The sequence below is a fragment of the Photinus pyralis genome, unplaced genomic scaffold, assembly GCF_008802855.1.
Source record: "Photinus pyralis isolate 1611_PpyrPB1 unplaced genomic scaffold, Ppyr1.3 Ppyr1.4_LG8, whole genome shotgun sequence".
Lineage (NCBI taxonomy): Eukaryota > Metazoa > Arthropoda > Insecta > Coleoptera > Lampyridae > Photinus > Photinus pyralis.
Genome location: NW_022170819.1, coordinates 15,660,030 through 15,676,834, shown reverse-complemented (window position 1 = coordinate 15,676,834; position 16,805 = coordinate 15,660,030). Strand labels below are relative to the sequence as shown.

The 16,805-nt window shown below is 40.0% G+C and overlaps 1 protein-coding gene across 1 annotated transcript; it reads right to left on the bottom strand.

Annotated features, from left to right (window-relative positions):
* Positions 1-4,200: 4,200 nt before the first annotated feature.
* On the bottom strand, positions 4,201-12,509 carry LOC116179728. Its single transcript, XM_031499550.1, has 2 exons — positions 11,157-12,509; positions 4,201-6,856 (listed from the first exon to the last, which is right to left on the bottom strand). Exons 1-2 carry the CDS (start codon positions 12,111-12,113, stop codon positions 4,238-4,240), a joined length of 3,576 nt encoding a protein of 1,191 aa, XP_031355410.1. The 5' UTR covers positions 12,114-12,509; the 3' UTR covers positions 4,201-4,237.
* Between the last annotated feature and the right edge of the window lie 4,296 nt (positions 12,510-16,805).

Here is a 16,805-nt window from a genome sequence, read left to right as displayed (position 1 = left end):
TAGTCTTTGTTGTCAACTGTGTATGATTGGTTGTTGTAATTTTAATTCATCGGAAGAAAGGTTTCGCCTTAAATAAGACGTTAACAAGAAAAGCGTCGCTTTTTGCCATCTTCAACGCGGAACTACATTTCATTGAAAATTTAAAATCAGCTTTTACCACGTTCAGTGACGAGTTACGTTTCGTTGAAGATTTATTCGCTTCTTGCGAGTTCCATCGTTAATTATTTGATTTGAAGCCACAACCAGCATCGAAAGTTTTCGTAAACGAAATGATAGCTGCTTGCTTTTACATTTTCCCTAAGAAATCAGTTACAACATACTTAAAATGATCACCTTAGAATGTATCTACAACCATAGAAAAATTCACGCACAAAACAATGCACGTGATCGCTCGCTAATTAGTCATCTAATATACTTTTTTCACACACCCAAATAATACGTTTCGACCCTTCAAAAGTCTAACCTTGTATACCTAAAATCCGATGACAAACTTCGCTCATCTCGCACCGCACACTTTTATCGAAAACGTACACGTTGTTATCACCAGACGTACTTTCGTTCTCGTTCGTTATGAAGCGGTGTATGTGTAAATTTCCCTATGGTGGACAAAATACAAATTTAAAAAAACACTTTTTAATCCTAAATCGACCACCCGTTACACCCCAGGGTGTAGGAAAGCTAGGCTGTTCCTTAAGAATCCCGCGCACTAGAATTCCATTGAATGGGATGTTTGCACGTAATAATTTAAGTCTATTTAATTAAAGGAGTATATTATAACATATTATGTATATTAATGAATCCTTGAATCGGAGCAGGTGCTGGGCGTGCCGCACGCACCGCCACTGGTTGTCGCTGTCAAAACGGAATGGCGTCAAATATACGTTTGTAATTACTCGTAATTTTATTTTCCCAAATCGGAACGTGGTGTTTGGTTGTTACCTGGCGACTGCCCTTAACAGGAACCTCCATCCGATGCCAGCAACTCCTATTTAAAGTTGGTTGAATCGGACGCCGCACCATGAGCGTCCGCAGAAATATACTGAAAGGGGGGGGGGGCACAGACAGTGGCGGTTAAGAATTGATACCGTGGGGTCTGGAGGGGAGGGGTTTACAAATTGGAGCTCGAAGACATGGTTTTAACGCTCCCAATTGTAAAACGTGGCCTGCTCCGCCTCTGTCATGGAAACTAAAATTTCCTGACAGAAAGAGGGCATGAAAATGAAGGTTTCAGAACGATTTTGGGTAAATTAAATTAAACGGACTTCGCGGTTTCTAATAGGGGTCTGTAGTCTGTTTCTGGATCTGGTTGCTAGTGGGTAAGCGGTATAGGAAGTGTCGGAAGTGTTGTCTGGTTCTTAACAATCGCACTTTTATGGGGACAAGGAGAAGCACAAACCCATGAGAGACTAAGAGATTTAAAAGGGGGACGACAATGACGACATCCAACGGAGAAATTTTAAAACATACTACAAAATGTTTCACAAATAAAATTTTGACTTTACCACGTTTATATTTTCTCCAGTAGAAAATGAATGGTTTTCAGTGAACGACTCCAGAGAAATACCATAGAGGATAGATATCCGCTACCATACATGGATGAAATCGTGGATAATGAGAAAAGTCTACTGTCTATCTTGCACAAGGTAATTATAAAATAAATATGGGTTCCGAATCCGTGGAAAAGACCGCATTTTCTGTAAATAATATACGCCCTCTCGCTGGTCTTAGGAAAATCGAACCCCTTACATACCAAGATTTCCATACCAGTTTCGCGGAAAATTATCTCTAGCATACTACGGACCTTGTGCCAATCGAGACCATCTAACCACTGGCTAGTTTAGGTACTACAACTATTCGTGTACCTGTCTTTCTCCAAGATGTTCCACATCATTCGATAATCCGGTTTGTCAACGTATAACACTTTCGTCACTAAGTAGTAAAGGACACGTCCGTTATCCACTTGGTCGAATTTCTTTTTAAATACCAAAGCTATTATTCGGGACATTCACTGGCTACGCAATGGGATTAGAGTATTCTGTCGACAACGCAGACGTGTCTTGTTTCTACTTCGTGATCTCACCAAAATGAGCCCCCCCTCTTAGAAGCGTAATTTTGCCACAGAATATAGAGTAACGCTGTGACGTTACACTAGATGTGCAAGAGCATACCGTTGTAATGTATCGTGCACCAAGTTATGAATGCCGTCTAGTTCTTGTTTAAGGTCGTTGAACATTTGGCAACACGCTTGCGAGAGTTTGTTTCGTCGCTCTGTATACATCGGATCGATATGCTAGGGGAAACAGATGTAGATGTTGATTCCTGTCCTTTTGTCGTTCGCCAAATAATAACGATTGATTGTTCTATTTCTCCTTTCCATCGTAGCACCAGCGCGCAAGTTCTGGGGGGTGAAGGGCGTTAGAGTTTCGAAAGAATGTTACCGACTCTGACTTTTTTCCGATGTGTGACAATTTTCAGATGACTTTTTCTTATAAGTTGATGTACCAGGGGGCGAGCCCTAGAGCTACGCTCCATCAGCGAGGTTCAGCTTTCCACGATAGGTCTCTCAGACCGCGCCGCCTTACTGTAATCAGTGCAACATCGTCGTGGTTTCTGCCCTCGTGTCAAGGCCAGTCCTTCTTGGCTGAGTACCTTAGGGAGGTGTCGTGCCTATGTACAGTTTTTTTGTTGCAGGGTCAGAGGTGAACTTTTCCACGGCACGGTAGGCCATTTTTACACCTTCAAATTCCGCATTAAGTAATTAGGCCAAATGAGTATAGGCTCATTTTTATGAGATTTTGATAGTTGGAACCGTGTTTAAGGGTGATTTTTCAAGTAAAAGGTTTAGAGTTAAATATAACTCGGCCGATAACGTCTTTTACAAAACGACGAATTCAGATTTGTTCGTCATCAGATGTTTATTAAGAAGTAGACATAGGGAAAGCAATAATACTAATTAATTTGATGGCCAGATCTTTATTTGTTTTAGGAAGTTATTTTGGTTGCATAAAATTAAGCGCCCGTCAGAAGCGATTTTGTCAGTTAAAAAGTATACATAGGGAAAAACAATACATGTAAATCCCCATCTGCATGTCTTAATAAATATCACTGTATATACGCGCCTGATTGGGTTAAGTAGGCGTGGTCTATCGCTTAATGATTAAAGATGGCCGATTAGCGCAATTTTGCCGTTAATTAAGAGAATAAAACAAATAATAGGAACGCGGCGAAGACTATTTTTGGAGAGGAATTATACCGGTAGTCGTTAGTGCAGTGGTGATTGAGCATGAAGTTCGTAAAATCGAACACAGAATATTTATTCGAGTGAGTAGTACGTTCAAAAAGAGGTTCAGCGCTAAATTAAGCAAGTGGGGGCGTGCTCAACTTCACGGAACTCATCACCAACGCGGAAGTGAAGACCTTCGATGGCGAAATGGGCGGGTAAGACAGCTGGACATCTATAAAGAGGACGAAACCATGACGCATGTTAAGTAGGTCGTAACAAGGATAGTAAATTTATTTATTTATGTGTTGAGATCTTAATATATTTTATATTGTTTAAATCTTGAAACCTTTTTTTTTTTTTTTTTTTTTATTAAATACATGTAAGTTATAATGTAAAATAGGTGTTAAATAAGTATTTTATATTGTTTTGTTATTAATTTGTTATCCAAAGCACACTTGAGTTGAGATGAAAATCGTTTTCCGAATGGAGGGGTGTCCTAGTAACCGTTGCCATTCAGTTCGTCGTCCATCGTAAAAGGAGGATTGTTCGGGAAAAATGCGCATTACTCTGGAACCTGCGTCAGTGTGGGAATATTTCGTCGAAGAATGGATTAGCATCTCTCAGATCACTTTCCGAAAAAAAATGTTACGTTTCCAGTACAGGACCTCCTACATAAATTATTTCCTGTGGACGAAAAAGTTATAAGAGAGATATTATTGCCCGAGAGATAGTGGACCAGTCTCAAGCTTCGACACGCCTATGCATCTGTGAAAATATATATCTACCCCGGTTATACATCGTCGAATTTTCGAGTTGCGACCTTTTATTTCCCCAGTTGGTGTAGTTTAGGTGGTAACTCCTTCGCTGAGGAGTAATGTAACATTCTGCTAGCCCAAAGAGTATCTTTTTGGCTGAACTTGTATTACAATACTCAGTGCGTCAGATATCTGCCGAGTCAAAAAGATGGTAAAACAAAACGAAAAAATATATTTTATTAAATAAACTTATAACAAACTATCGTTTTACTGGAGCATAAAAATACAAACGCTTGCTGGGATCCTTAACAATAAACACGGAATTCTTCTCGACCCTCTCCCCGTCACTTTCTTCGACAATTTTTACCTCCTCCTTGTGGGGATTTGCACTGGTCGCTTCTATCGAATCTTTGGCGAATTCTCTCAGCTCATTTACGTTCTCCGGCAGGTTGGGGTCGGAGAAAAACGCATCGGGTTTGGGTACGACGTCGGTTAAACGATCGACGTCGTCGTCGTCGTCGGGCGACGGCGACGCGTCGACCTCCTTCGGTTCTCTTTGGTAGTTACCCCCGTGCCTTTTATTATGATCGTACTCCTTTATGATTTGCACGTCGCGCAAGTCGCGCGCTGAGATCAGTTTGGCGCTTCTGGCGCTGATTTCTTCGCGCGACGCGATCGGGGTGTAGACCTCTTTGTGATTCGGGGGGACTCTGCCAGCGGCTTGAAACTTTCTTCGCGACAGTCGTGGTGTTTGGCTTTCGGTGGGCGCAGGAGTGGTGGTGGTAGTGGTTGTTGTCGTCGGTCTGGATCTGCGCCGCAGGTTGCGCTGGATGCTTGTCGGAGGTGGCGAAGGGGTTAACTTGGTCGCGGGTGTGGAGGAGGTAACCAGTGGTCTTCTTCGTGTTCGCACCCTTATCTTTCTAGTACTGGTTAGTGTTGCTGATGTCGTTGAAACTTGGCTTGTAGCATCTGAGATTACAAGCCTTCCAGTATTACTTAAAGGGATATTGTCATCATCCATACTATATCGACTGCTAATGTTGTGCACGGGTTTCCGCTCGATCGTTTTGTACTTGGAGTAGTCGATAACGGCTTTGGGGACGTACGTCTCTCGCAATGGAAGTTGCTCGGGCTCACGCTCTGGTGGGCCCGAATCGTAATCCTCCTCAGGCGATGCTGCGGTAGTTGTCGTTGTAGGCCTTGGGGTTTTCTCTGCAATTGCCATGTAACCGTCACTAACTTTCAGCTTTTTTACAATGTTCAAAAACTCAGGCGCGGGAGTGTGCACGGGAATTGGGGTGGTTGTTGTTTGCGCTTCCTCCTTAACCTTGGGTTTTTCTGTGGGTTCCGGAATAAAGCTGTAGCCGCTGCGCGCCTTTAAATCGGAAACGTAATCCAAAAAGGAAGGGCCGCTTTCGGTTGTAGTCGTGGTGGTGGTGGTGGTGGTGGTTGTAGTACTAGTGGGAATTATAACCTCTTCGTCTTCTTCAACCTCAACGGGTGGTCTATCATAAACCACCCGCTGTTTTTCGGTGTCATACCGAAAATTTCTGTTACGTTGCGGAATATAATCGTCTTCGTCATCGGCGGGTGATGGATCTGGCCGTCTGCGTCTTATTTCCGAATATGCCGGCTTGGTGGCGCTCCGTTTGTAAACTCGATGATAGCGATTCTTGCGCCTCACCCGAACCACTGGTGGTGCACGGTAGGAGTAGTAGGATACCGGACGATGATTAGTAGGCGGGTTCATCCCTTCCACGTGGTACAAATTCAAGACTCCTTGATCAAAATCAAAACTCCTAGAGGTCGTAAAGTCAACTGTTTCCTCGAGAGGCGCGGAGAACTGGGGCTCCACGTCTTCATCTTCATAGTCCAATTCCTGCTTCTGGGGCTTAGCCTTTTGGAGCTCATTCAGTTTGATTGTCTGCACGTATTCCTCAAACACCTGAGGGATATGTTTGTGATTCTTGTAAACGCGTTTGGGAGTAGTCGAAGGTTTCACTGTCGTCGTGGTTTGCGTTTGTCTAATCTTAAGCGTTCTTTGCGGAACTTTAATTCTCACCACACCTTTTAAGGTCTCGGGCTCAGGGGTCGCCTTACTTTCGATAATTTCCGAATCGGCGCTGGCCGAATCTACGCGGGTTTTGTGAATGTTATTCATAATATCGGAAAACACGTTCAGCTGTTCATCCGGCTGGATCTCCTCCTTGTAGTAGACCTCGCTGATAGTCTTGTATTTCGGTATCATGGTGGGGTGCGCGGAAAACGGAGGGGTAATTGTTGTCACGTAGTTGGAGACCCACACCCTCGGCGGTGGTACACGAAATTTTCGTCTCACAAGCCGCACTCGTAAAGCGGCGTTTTCCGGGAGGGGTTCCTCCACCTCATTTTCCGTAGCGGCTTCGTCCACCGACCTGGTTTTACGTTTGCGCCTCTGCAAGGTGCGAAGGAATTCTTCAAAGTTTAGTTTCGGATCTTCAACCGTAGACTCGCGAAACAGTGGGTTATCCAGCGGATCTTCGCCGAAGTACTTGGCTTTTAGGCAGGAGATCTTGTCACCCAGTTTAGTCAGTCTAGGTTCCGATCGGTTGGCCGGTTTCTCTTGCTCTGCCTTCTCCGGAACGGGATTCACCTCGAGGGGAATGTCAGGACAGTTTGCTGCACCAGTCTGGTCGTAGAAGCTAAGCTCACCCTCAACCTTTTTGGGGACGTTAGCGTCTTCTGCATATCTCAGTGGAGAATACCTCAAAGCATCGAGTGAGTAGTAAGGGTACTTTTTGCGTTTTTGTTTCGTGGGTGCACTGGTAGGTTCGTGCTTTTCCGGTAGGTAATCTTCTATTTGAATGGTCGGAAGGTCATTCACAAAGCGTTTGCGGTGCTGAAATGTAGAATTAGATGTAACGGAATATTGGCAGGTCTGTGTAGATGACAGATACCATTTAGCAATCGAAAGAGATTTGGGTTGCTACCAATTAAGAATGATCTAGGTATTCAGAGATACAGAACAGCAAACTTCACTAAGCATTACCATAGAGTAAACAACGTTGTTTACTCTATGGTATTGTTTACTCTATGACAGTACCCAAGGGAAGTGTGTAACAAATAATGATGTGCTAAATTTGTAGTAGGACTGAATATATCTTCAAAACATTTTTTTAAAAGGAAATTGTAAACAGGTTGCTACCAACGTACCTACATACTTTAAAATTGTGTTCAGCGGCGTACTTCAGCATGGTCGAGGGGGGCTAATATACTATTTCATAGTAACCGCTTTTTTTTATTACATATGCTTAAAGTGTGCACCATTTTGGATATAAAAACGTACAAAATTGCATAACAAAACTTAATAGCTTAAACAAAGGAGTTGTTTTATAACTTTCAAGTAAATTTAGATCTTTACAAATTATTTCCAGTGGTGTGGAGCTACCGAACTAAGAGAGTCACTTTTTTAATGGGAAGCACTATTTTTCGTGAGGTATTATTAAAGTCGACTTGACAATTACGTTAAAAAATACGCACTCTTCAATTTAATTGTATTGTAATCTTTCTGTCCTCTTATTAAAGTACGTGGTGGAGGGGGAGGGGGGTGGAACTAGTTTTATCCTTCATGGTACTTTAATGAAAGGTCTCAACGAAAGGAATTAATTTCTACCAACCATAGCTCTCCTCCTCGACCTCTTATCGTGATCGGGTATATTCCCTTATACCTCAAGAACGGATTGTCGAAAGAGGGTACTCACAAAGGACGATTGAGACGTCTGCAAGGAATATATCCATTGGTGATGTCAAAACAAAAGCTATTTCGCTTTTAAAAAATGCTATTTATCTGCACAAGAGTTGTGCACAATTTATACTTGTTTCCATTGGTCGTGGCTTGGCCAGCCAGTTTAATTCAAATTGAGTAAAATTAGTTCCATCTGATCCAGAAGATAAATTAGTGCGATAAGTTTTGTTAAATGCGTTTTTTCTTCCACAATTAGTGCTCTGTGTGACCGGATTTTTGGAATTTTAATAGAAAACTGTAAGTAGTCTCCGTTTGTGTGTTTATTCGAACCCTCTAACGATCCAGATAAATTTCTCAATTATGATTAATTTTGTTAATCGGTACTCAACGTTTGTTTCATATGTCTACAAAATTTGTGTAAATAATCCTTTTGGAATTTAAGGAATTTGATCGCGGCCATTATTTGCCTTGGAATTTTGAATTTGAAGTGGATATTGAAATTTTTCATTGTGGCGGGATTCGGATGATGCTCTAGGAAAATTTTAAAATGCTAGGTTTAAAGTGTTTTGTGTATGACTCATGTTGGTCGGGCCATTGCACACAGCAATATTTATTATCATTAGTATTGCAACCTCTGTCTGTTAGTCCGTCTGTGCCATGTCTCCCTCTGCAGTTTTCAACATTTTATTATTCTGTTACTTGTAGCTCTAGCAACTGAATAACAAAAAGTGTAACAGGTAACAGTTACAAATTTGTCTGTATAGAAAATTTTATTCCTGTACAGCTTCAAAAAGAAAGAGAACTGATCTGCGAGAAATTAAAAAGCGTTAAGATAAGAAACGAGTGTTCAAGCAGATGAGAGTCGAAACGCTACAGTGCTGCCGGTTCTAAAAACCGTTGCGACGAAGAATGAGGCACGCTGTTTCTGGTATACCTTCGAACATGTACAAAAAAGAGAGTGAAGCTTAGGTTTCGTTGGCGTTTCATCACTCGAGCTCACTGAGTGCATAGTAAAAATTGGGTGGGAGAAAGGCAAATCCATGTAAAGTAAGCGCGGAAATTTTTTGGGACTGCATTGTAAATTAAAGATTCGAACCGAAAGCCGTATAACAGCAGTACGTAAAAGAATCGTCAGCCGCGTAACCGGAAAATTGTGCCCCCATTTTCGACGAATTTATTGTCGTGGATACTTTATCAATTCTGTGCCCTTTCGAACAAAACCAGTAATAGGAGGCATTTTTTATGCAACAAGGGAACTTTGCCGTGTGAGAAAACCTACGATTAAAAAAATAAGAGGGGAGAATATATCGGTGGTGGGAAATAGCATAGCACGCGACGGAAGTTTCCATCATATTACTTCCTTTGCGCTGGTCAGTTATGTCTACTTGACTTATCATAGAACAGAAGAGACGATGTCAGTTTTGTTTTATTAAACCACTGCCAATGATGACGCGTTTCCCATCACTATTATAGCTTCTTTTATATCCATTTCCGTCTCGCGCCTTTTTAATGCAATGTTCTCTCCTCTTATTTTTACTCGTAGGTGACAACCAATGGACAGCGGATTTACACATGTCCAACTTTCTTAATATGTACGTTTGTGGGTGCATGGTGGGATTAAAGTGTTCGCATTTAAATAAATTGCTACCACGAAAGCGTTAGGGTCCAAGGTGCAAAACTCATTGCGGATATATTTAGAGCAGTTAAATTATTAAAAAACAAGTTTGTCAATCAAAATGGTGCATCTTATGTATACGGGGTGCCATTAGATCTACAATAAACAGTAACCGGTAAAAGGATTAAAGATTAAGTTTTTGTTGGCTGTCAAAACCGTAAGTTATAATTGTAATTTTGGATATTTCTATACTGCAGAACATTGGATTCCAGTAAATAACCAAATTTCAACTGTTAAATTGCGAGAAATTTAAATTCGCCAACCGTCTTTTAAGATTCACTTTCAATAAGTACCCAAATTTTTACTAGATGACTCAAAAGGTCCGATTGTATTGTGCAAGGCGTTCCACCATCCGATTTTCCAAATTGCTGCTACCTTTCCAAAGGAGAAAATTTTTGTTCTTATTAATTGTGACAGTAATCTGAAGTTAAACTTTATTTTGTTTTAATTATATGAAGTACATCAATAATTTAAATCACAAAAAAATGTAAGACTCGAGTTGGAACCATATGAGTATTTATTTGAAAGTGATAAACCCAAGCATCAGGTTTTAATTTTCAAATTATGCGGTGATAAAGAAGCAACTTTCAGCAAGGTAAGAGCCATTGAAAAAATATTCATTATTGAGCCGTGGTATTAATGATTGCACTACAGTAAAATTTTTACCAGTGCCGTAGAGTCTAATAGTTATTTACATAAAAGTCAGGAAAATGACACATTACTGGCGAGGAAATATTGAAATGCGAGGCCCCTTTAGCGCCGAGTACTTTAATTTCCGAGTCAAGTAATGCCATTTTACTGACGAGTTTTGTATTAGATTTTTCCAAAATCGTATTTTATTATAAAATTTCAATTTTTATATAGAACTTTTGATATGTCAGTGATGACAGGAGTCATTATAGACATTTAACAATGTCACAGATGCGGCCGGTAAAGTAACATGTGCGGCCAGTAAAGTGACAAGAGGCAGGAAATGTAGCCTGCTCTGCCTCTGTCATGGAAACTAAAGTTTCCTGACAGAAAGTATGCATGAAAATGAAGGTTTCAGGACGATGTTGGTTAATAGTTACATACATAAAAGTCATGACACATTACTGGCGAGGAAATATTGAAGTACAAAGCCCCGAGTACTCTTCTTTTGATACCTTTTACGACTTAATCGGATGCTGTTTAGTGCAACTCATTTATACTGATGATTTTTCTATTAAATTTTACCTGAAATCGCATTTTAATATAAAATTTCAATTTTCATATAGAACTTTTCATTAATGTAGCAAAGATATTTTAACAGACGCTCAAAGCACTGAGGAACACTAACGAATTGAACTAAATCTGAGCCTTTTCATGAATCATGATTCAAACTCAAATAGTCACGCTCCAAATTCTTAAAGTCTTAGATTTCAGGTTCAGGATACACAGTTAGAAGTTCAACTTTTTGGAATCGAGATCCAAAATTTAATATTCATACTTTAAGACATTGAGTTCCTTTCGACTACCGAAACAAGAAATGAATCTCAGGGAATTTCTTGAAGAGTCAACAGTCGGGATTCAAAATTCTTACAAATGGATAAGTGGAGGGTATGGTGGAGACTACCTTCAGACGTAAATATCTTATACAAATTAGTTTTTTTTTACCATAACACCAGTATATGTATTTCAAAAGGACTACAATGGGTCGTGGAGGTTTTTGAGCGTTTTCATTTTTTGCTATAGGTACCATCTTTCTATTTTGCTGAATGGATACTGCCATCATCACGGGCCTAATGTTGCTGCACTTACTTTTTGAGTGGAGGCCGCTTTGTCTGAATCTTCTTTCGTGACATCTTCATACTTTTCAAACTCCCGCAGAATGCTTACAGGGACCGGTACCGGTTTCAGAGCCTTGGGACGTCGGGAATTTCGAATGGAATGTCCCTCGTTCTCTTCCGCGCTGCGTTCCTCGCCGGCATGGTCGTATCCAATGTCTTCGTACCCTTCTTCAGTGTAGACAACATGTACTTTGGAATCTTTAATTGCCTCGCGTAGTCGGGGCTCGTCCTCGTCTCGCGGCAGATGCTCATCGGCGTCCACCCTTCGCCGCACCTGGGCCAATACCTGAGTGGGTACAAAATCGTTGTCGTTGTCATCCTCGCTTCGTTCTTCGATTTCGCGATCGACCTTCTTCGGTTTTCTATGGGGCGAAAACTTGTGGACGAGTTTCTGCTTTTGCCGATTGAAGGTTGGCCTCGCCCTTTCGAAGATGTCGTACCCTTCGGGTTTATCCACGCTCGCGGGTTTTTCCTCCGCGTACTTGGTGGGAACGTGGACGTAGGGTTTGTGTTTAATCCCACGTATCGCCCATTTACCGACACCTGGATAGTTGACCTTCGTCGGGACGTCCTTTGGCTTAGTATCCTCGTCGCTCGGATTCCTGACATTTCGGTTACCGACGACGCTTGGACTAATAGGAATCCAATTATCCGAAGATAATGAACTTTGTAGGTCATTATACCGATTAGGTTTACGGTTTTTTACAAAAGCCGATTGTGTTTTGATTGTGGAAGGCGCAGATGGTGTGCGTACGTAATTGTGATTGAACGCGTGCGTGTATTCGTTTCGGAACGGTACACGGACTGTTTGTTTGGGCAACCCATTTCTCACGACGTCCCACGCGTCTGGACTTGACCACGACGTCGGTACCCGTATGGCGGACGTCGCCGTCGTAATCGCAATTAAAACCGCGCTTAGCCAAATCATGTTAGAAAGTTGATTACTGTACGGACACACCAAGGAAATTCATAACTTGTAAAAGGAGGTTAATTATTTAAGAAGTTTACACCTCATCTGCCTTCTTCAAGTTCACCTAACTGTCAATCTTCGTTAACGTGTCAATGGACATACAAGATCGCTATATAAACACGCACTCAACCCATTTCCACTCACTTCATTGGTTTTACGTAAAACTACGAAATGCGTAACAAGATCACTTTCACCACAATTGATTGCAAATGAGTTCAATAGTCCGCAACTCCAACCGCGCCACAAATGCACCTCAAGACGAAGAATTTTTACACATCATTCCAACAACTCAACAACTACAATGCGATTAAGTTTCGTTTCAGCATGTTTGATTTATACTGAATGTGGAACGACTGCCGGTTTTGATGAGGTGAAAGTGATAGTGGAATTGTGAATGCCAATTTGTAATTTGCGGCTTTGCACTTAACAAATGAATTTGAACGAAGGAATGCGACCAGCGTTGCGTGACTGAACGATATTTTCCGGTCAAAATTTTACGCAAAATTGTCACAGTCCGCTGCCGCGACAACTACTATACAAAGTACGTATTGCGAGTGAAAGGCGGTTTTTCATTCGAAAATAGATATGAATAATTTTTGGTAATTAAAAAAACGAAATTCGATAGATTTCCATATTCTCCAAAACAGACGCTGACATTGTAATATTATAGACTGCGAAAAGAAAGTGATTATACATGCAAAATTAAGTTTTCATTTTACTTTTTCGTGTGAAATTTAAAAGGCAGAACGGAATAAGATCCTCGTAACATTTTGAAAAACTTTTTTTCCACCTATTAGATTTTTCTTAATAACTATCGTCCCACTTTCTTCGCTGCATTGTTCAGCATTGCCACAAGTGTAATCGATTAAATTTCATCAAAGTGCCGTATATCACGTCAATGGGAAATAAGTGAACACTTTCTTAGTTATAAGCACATAATTCTTTATGGGCGACAGTAAACGCTTGAAAATACGGAACGCTTCAGTTTCGCCTAACAAAATAAGACGAATTTTACTTGAACTTGATCGTTAATTAAGCTTTCCTGCACCTGTTTCAAACAATGTATAACTTGTTCAATATATTGGTAAAACACAACTGAAGGTCACGGCCGGTTTTGAGGTAACTCAAGTTTCTCAACGGAATCAAGTAGTCCGTAAAAAGTTGAGGTGATATTCATACGGTCAAAATTTGATAAAGCGAAATTTGCACGGGATAGTAAAACTAACAAGTTTTTAGGGATGCCGAAGTATTTATTAACAATAACAATCCACTAATTATTATAACAATGAACAAACGAATATAACATGAAACAAGAAAACTAATTGGAATTTAAACATAACGGTTTGGGTCAACGTGGCAATAACGTGTTTTTTCTATGCTTGCGTTCCTTCTTCATTGACGCAGAAGGTGTCATTTGGTCGAGGAGAATGCCGTTTCTACACTATTAACAGCAGAAGCAGACTGAATCGTGACTGGTACTGACTGGTACAGTGGTACGGCATTTGGTGGGGGTATGTCAATGTCAGCTTGATAGGTGACATTTATAAACAGCTTATGCACAGCCGGCTATAATTACAAGCCGTGCTGAGAATTATGGCAACACAGCATGGTAGGCCGATTTCCTAATTCAACTTGACAGATTTTGAGTGTATTTTATATACAGTAGTGAGCAACAAAGATGAAGCGTGCCGCTTCAGCTAAATTGGCAATGTGCCGCTCATAGCATATGCTGATTTGATACAAGATACGAAATACGAATAGACGCACGTCACTGTGACAGCGCACAACGTCATTTTCGTATACAACTCCATACAAAGAAGGTAGTTTTGATATTAATAGGAACAAGCGGTGATGACGCACGCTTCAATCATTGTTGCTCACATTGTACTTTGTTTCACGGGTCCTGAACCTTTCGTCACAACTATCTGACGTCATAGCAAAATTAAGGCAGGTCGTAAATTAGTAGTTGGTTGACATTTATTGTCACATTGACGTTTCAACTTATTTATTAATGTGTCACTATCGGTCATTATTATCAGACCGTCCAAGTTGACAATCACTTGTAAGGCATCTGGTCCTGATAGGTTTTTTCCTGTTCCCAGGTTTTGTAATGGCTAAATGGTCATGTATTTTATGTAGAGGAAATCCGTTGGTATGAATTAAACTTTTTTCACCGTTTGTAATCACCTCATGTAACCGATTCTTTGCACCGACAGTCCAAATGGATACTGCCAGAGCATCAGAAACTCTTTGAGATGAAGTGTATGATGGTTACAGAAAACGCATAGGAACATTTGTAACTTAAAGTTTGTTTAGGCAGTTCGTAATAGTATATTATATACCGCGGGACTGAAGTAGTACTTTTAATCCCGAAGGTAAAGTTTATGGCCCGACCGAAGGGAGGGCCATAATTTACCTGAGGGATTAAGACCACTACTTCAGTCGCAAAGTATATACGATATTTTTCGTACTTCCGAAACTGAAACACTTAATATGTATGGAGTTAGAGAACGCGTTCTTTCAAAAAATCGCTGATTAACCAGTTACCATAGGAACGTTGCGTTGGTACGACACTGTGGCTATGGTAGCAAAAATAATTTGGAAACTGTCATTACTAGTGTCATAATTTTGGTGGTGGGTGACAAAGGTGTATTTGATATTGATAAAAAGCAGCCAAACTAGGTAAAGAATTGATACCACCGAAATCCAAAAAACTATATGAGCAGCAGTACGATGCGTTTAAGAAGTAGTGCCGCATACAAAATGTGGAACAACCTACTGAAATTGCCTTGTTAGTAATTTCATCCTTCCGGGATTTTCGTCTAAATTTAATCCCGGCGGGACAAAAAGTGACACTTCAGTACTTGTCATAAAGGAGTGAAGTTCTTACTTTAGTCCCGGAAGTACGAAAATTAATATTTTGTTTACATAATGTTGAGGTGAAATTAAGTAAACTACCAATGTGAAGGATACGCGTTAGGTTGCGCGAATTTTAATGACCCTTAACTAGTCATTTGCAGAAGTAGAATAGGCCATGGTTTATCGGTAAGCCTTTCGCATTTATATATCTTACTAATTTGAGATAAAGGCTCATTGAAATAACAAAGCATACATACAGTTTCTGTTCTTTTGCCACACACTCAAGATATTCGCATAAGGATTTTGAGTATCTTCTGATCCGATTTATTTAAAAAAAACGCAATTGTGAGAGAAAACAGGTAGTGAAGATATTTATTCCTGAAAAAACTCTCAAATGTTCATATTCAAATCGTATGTACAAAAGGACACTACACCACAAGGATATATGTATAAACGGCCCAAAATAATATTCTTATAAAGACGCTCATTCTCTTCTGCCTCTTGAATCTAATCCTCATAATAATCTTCTTCACTATCAGATTCGTCCAAGTTGACAATCACCGGTAAGATGTCTGATGTATCAATATATTGTTCCCGTTCCCAGGCCTGGTTTATAATGTTTCGTCTAAAACCACAGGTCGTAATGGAAAGAGTGAAGTTTCGTTTTGTGTACTCACCTTCTGTGTATCGGTGCATCATATTTACCTAATGGCAAAGAGTATCCATAATTATAGTTACTCTTTGCTAATGGTAACGGGAATGACCTAAATTCATGATATGGGCGAATCGAACCATTATTTAAAATTTTTAAAATACTTGTCTATTAACGGCGTTAGGTACTACACTGTCGACTTGCCTAAGCGTTTTTAACTTTAACTGATGATATTTACTTCACACTTCACTTTTAACACAAACTACCTAATCAAAAGGCATTTAACACTGGAAATCTGTCTATAACGAACATCGTTTGACGGATTGATATTGACAGATCAATTGGTTTATTTGTCACGACTTACGTTGATGACGTAATTTTTTTGTCTCAATCGATTTAAATGTAATGAAGAGAGAATCACATTTATGACGTCAGGTTCAGCACCAGTGAAACAAAGTATATGTGTTTTGGATGTAATATTCCAATTTACCTGTTTTAACAGAGCGAGATTGCGACAATTTGTGTTACTCCCTACGGAATGAACAGAAATTATTATTCAGGTAAGTGGCTAAACGAAATATATCGATTTTTTTTTAAATTTATTTCCACCAAATTAAAGAAATGGAAACCACAGGGGTTATCGGTTCAGTTGCTGCACAGGCAGGTTCTGATCTTCCACCGACTCCCTGAATACAATTAGAATTAACATAATCAAGTAATGCTTATAACTGAGTAATATAATAAAAAGGAAAATATGAAATAGTAATAAATGCACATAGGAGTAACTAAATGAGAGTGAGATGAAAAGAGATTGAGTAATATACTAAGAAAAGCGGACAAAGAGACGAGAGACAAGTTAAACAAGATAGATATGAATGACAATCTACAACGTACGTACAGAGTCATGGGCTAATATTTGACGCAATTTAATTTTGAAATACTGCGGAGAAAGGGGCTTAATCAAATCTGGAACAGACGAATATACTTTAAAAATATTATAACTAAAAGATCTCTTGTACATTTCTGTGTGATGAGAGGGTGGAGTAATCCCACCTCTAAACCGTAAATTTAAGTTGTGAACATCGGTTCTAAAAGATATTTTGACTTCCTAAGACCAAATACTAGTCTAATACAGGAGT